General features: G+C 35.6%; 1 protein-coding gene across 1 annotated transcript; it reads right to left on the bottom strand.

Moving 5' to 3' along the window:
* Positions 1–253: 253 nt before the first annotated feature.
* On the bottom strand, positions 254–1455 carry LOC142345291 (uncharacterized). Its single transcript, XM_075397279.1, has 3 exons — positions 1247–1455; positions 899–1180; positions 254–822 (listed from the first exon to the last, which is right to left on the bottom strand). The coding sequence occupies exons 1-3, from the start codon at positions 1399–1401 to the stop codon at positions 750–752; spliced, it is 510 nt and encodes a 169-aa protein (XP_075253394.1). The 5' UTR covers positions 1402–1455; the 3' UTR covers positions 254–749.
* Between the last annotated feature and the right edge of the window lie 543 nt (positions 1456–1998).

Below are 1998 nucleotides of genomic sequence, written 5' to 3'. Positions count from 1 at the left end.
TCGTAAATACGTAACTTTTGTCCACAAAACACGTTGCAAGAAATTGGAGGCTAATGCCATTTTTCAAAGTTTAACATACTCAATTGCCGATCATTTATAGGGAAAGACTGAGTTTTAGTCATGGATAATAAAGAATTTCAACTCTAATTTCACTGATTGTAGTAACATTTTCTAAATGACAGAAAATTTTTCTCGTAACAACGTAATCTTCCTTACCAATGAAACAATAAACACAATCAGATCAATTAGAAACGATTTAGAACCTTAATGCCAAACTCAATATACTTATTATTTACTTGCCCAGCAAATACTATTTAAAATATGCACTCAATCGAATTACGCTTTTATGAGACCCATTAATTGTCACTTTTATCCATCATCGAGTAATAATTCAACAAGCCAATAAGTTGAAAACAAATAAAGCCATTCTTTTCAATATCATTTTTAGATAGATATTGAATATCACGAAATTTCGCTTTCAGTTTTTCAGCCAAAAGAATAAGGAAATAAAAATTGCTCAAAAACAAGAAAAAGCAAAATCCATTCATTACGAGAAAAATATCTTTCCATAACTTTGAATATTCGACTACGTGATTTAATCCCAATTCTCCATCATTTGAACCATTAATACATAATGAGCTACGAAAAACCAAAAAGAGCTCTAATTCAAATTAACTTGCTGACGTGAAACAAGCTGGCAACTTTGTAGAACCGTAACAATTAACGACTTAAACAGCACTGATGAAAAGTCAATACATGTCAGTAGTAAAATCAACACTCCACGTTAACCGAAGTAAAAGTAAGCCGAGTAACTCCTCACTCCTAAAATCAGAAATAATTTAGCGAAAAATAAGAACAATAACTTTAAACTGCACTCAGAAAGCTAAAGAGAACTAACTTCTTCATGGGAGGTTTGCCGCGCTGCATAGGATCAAAATGAGGAACAAAATCTCGCTGGAAATTTTGATGCATAAGTGGTGGCGGTTGTTGAGGCGGTTGCTGTGGTCTGCCCATTTTTGGGTCGTTGTAGTTCATCCTGATCTCCCTGTTTTGTATAACAATGGGACAATTATGCGCCTTCTGAGCTGAACGCAAATCTGTAAAGTCCACGAACGCCGCTACTCCACCGCCTTGCCCAGTTTTCTTCGGCAACAATTTGACCTTTTCGACCTCGCCAAACCTACAATGAATCCGTATCAAATAACAATTTAGAAGATTCACAATGTTATCAAAAGTTGAAAATTACTTTTTCTCAAAATACGCCCTTATGTCGTCTTCGTCGAAATGGTCTGGCATATTTCCCACCAATAGATGACGCGACTCGCGCTGCTGTTGTTGTTGTTGCTGCTGCTGTTGCTGCTGGTGGTGTTGAGGATGATAATAGTTCGGATGAAAATTCATTTTGTATGATTAATAAGCGAACAAGTGTAACCGGTGTAAAAACTTTTGTACAGTCGACCTCCATTGTACTGTGTCCTGCGAAAAAGATTCGAAATTTTCACAATTCTATTTTCATTACGCATTCCAATTGTTCAATTTATTTTTTGGAAAAGTTGGTGCGGAGTGAGCAAGTACACCTGGACCACAACGCAATTAAATAAATTGATGTTTCAAGATACACACGGATTGAAACACTGCCCACCAAAACCCAGGAGAATAGTTGCTAAGTTCTATTCCAATGGACTGCACAATACTTTTGGTTGTATGGAAGGTTGTTACCAATGGGAACAAAACCGATGTGTAGATTTTGCGAAGAACTCATCAACCGATCATATTCTTTAATGCAGTCATTTTTTAAACTTGACACCTTCAGATTCTATGAACAAGATTCTATGAACTCCTGAACGATTAAACTTAATGTTTGTTTTTGATAACTATAAATAATTTTCGACTTCAGTGTGATCTGATGGTTAATTCAATCTTCTTCATTCACTTGTGGCCAACTTATGGCCTCAACATTTACAACGACGATCTATTCGGTATAGAGATAAAGAAACT

This window comes from Convolutriloba macropyga, chromosome 9 (genome assembly GCF_964194025.1).
Source record: "Convolutriloba macropyga chromosome 9, txConMacr16.3, whole genome shotgun sequence".
Classification (NCBI taxonomy): domain Eukaryota; kingdom Metazoa; phylum Xenacoelomorpha; order Acoela; family Convolutidae; genus Convolutriloba; species Convolutriloba macropyga.
Note: the sequence above shows the minus strand (reverse complement) of the source record. Positions and strands in the feature narration are given on the sequence as shown.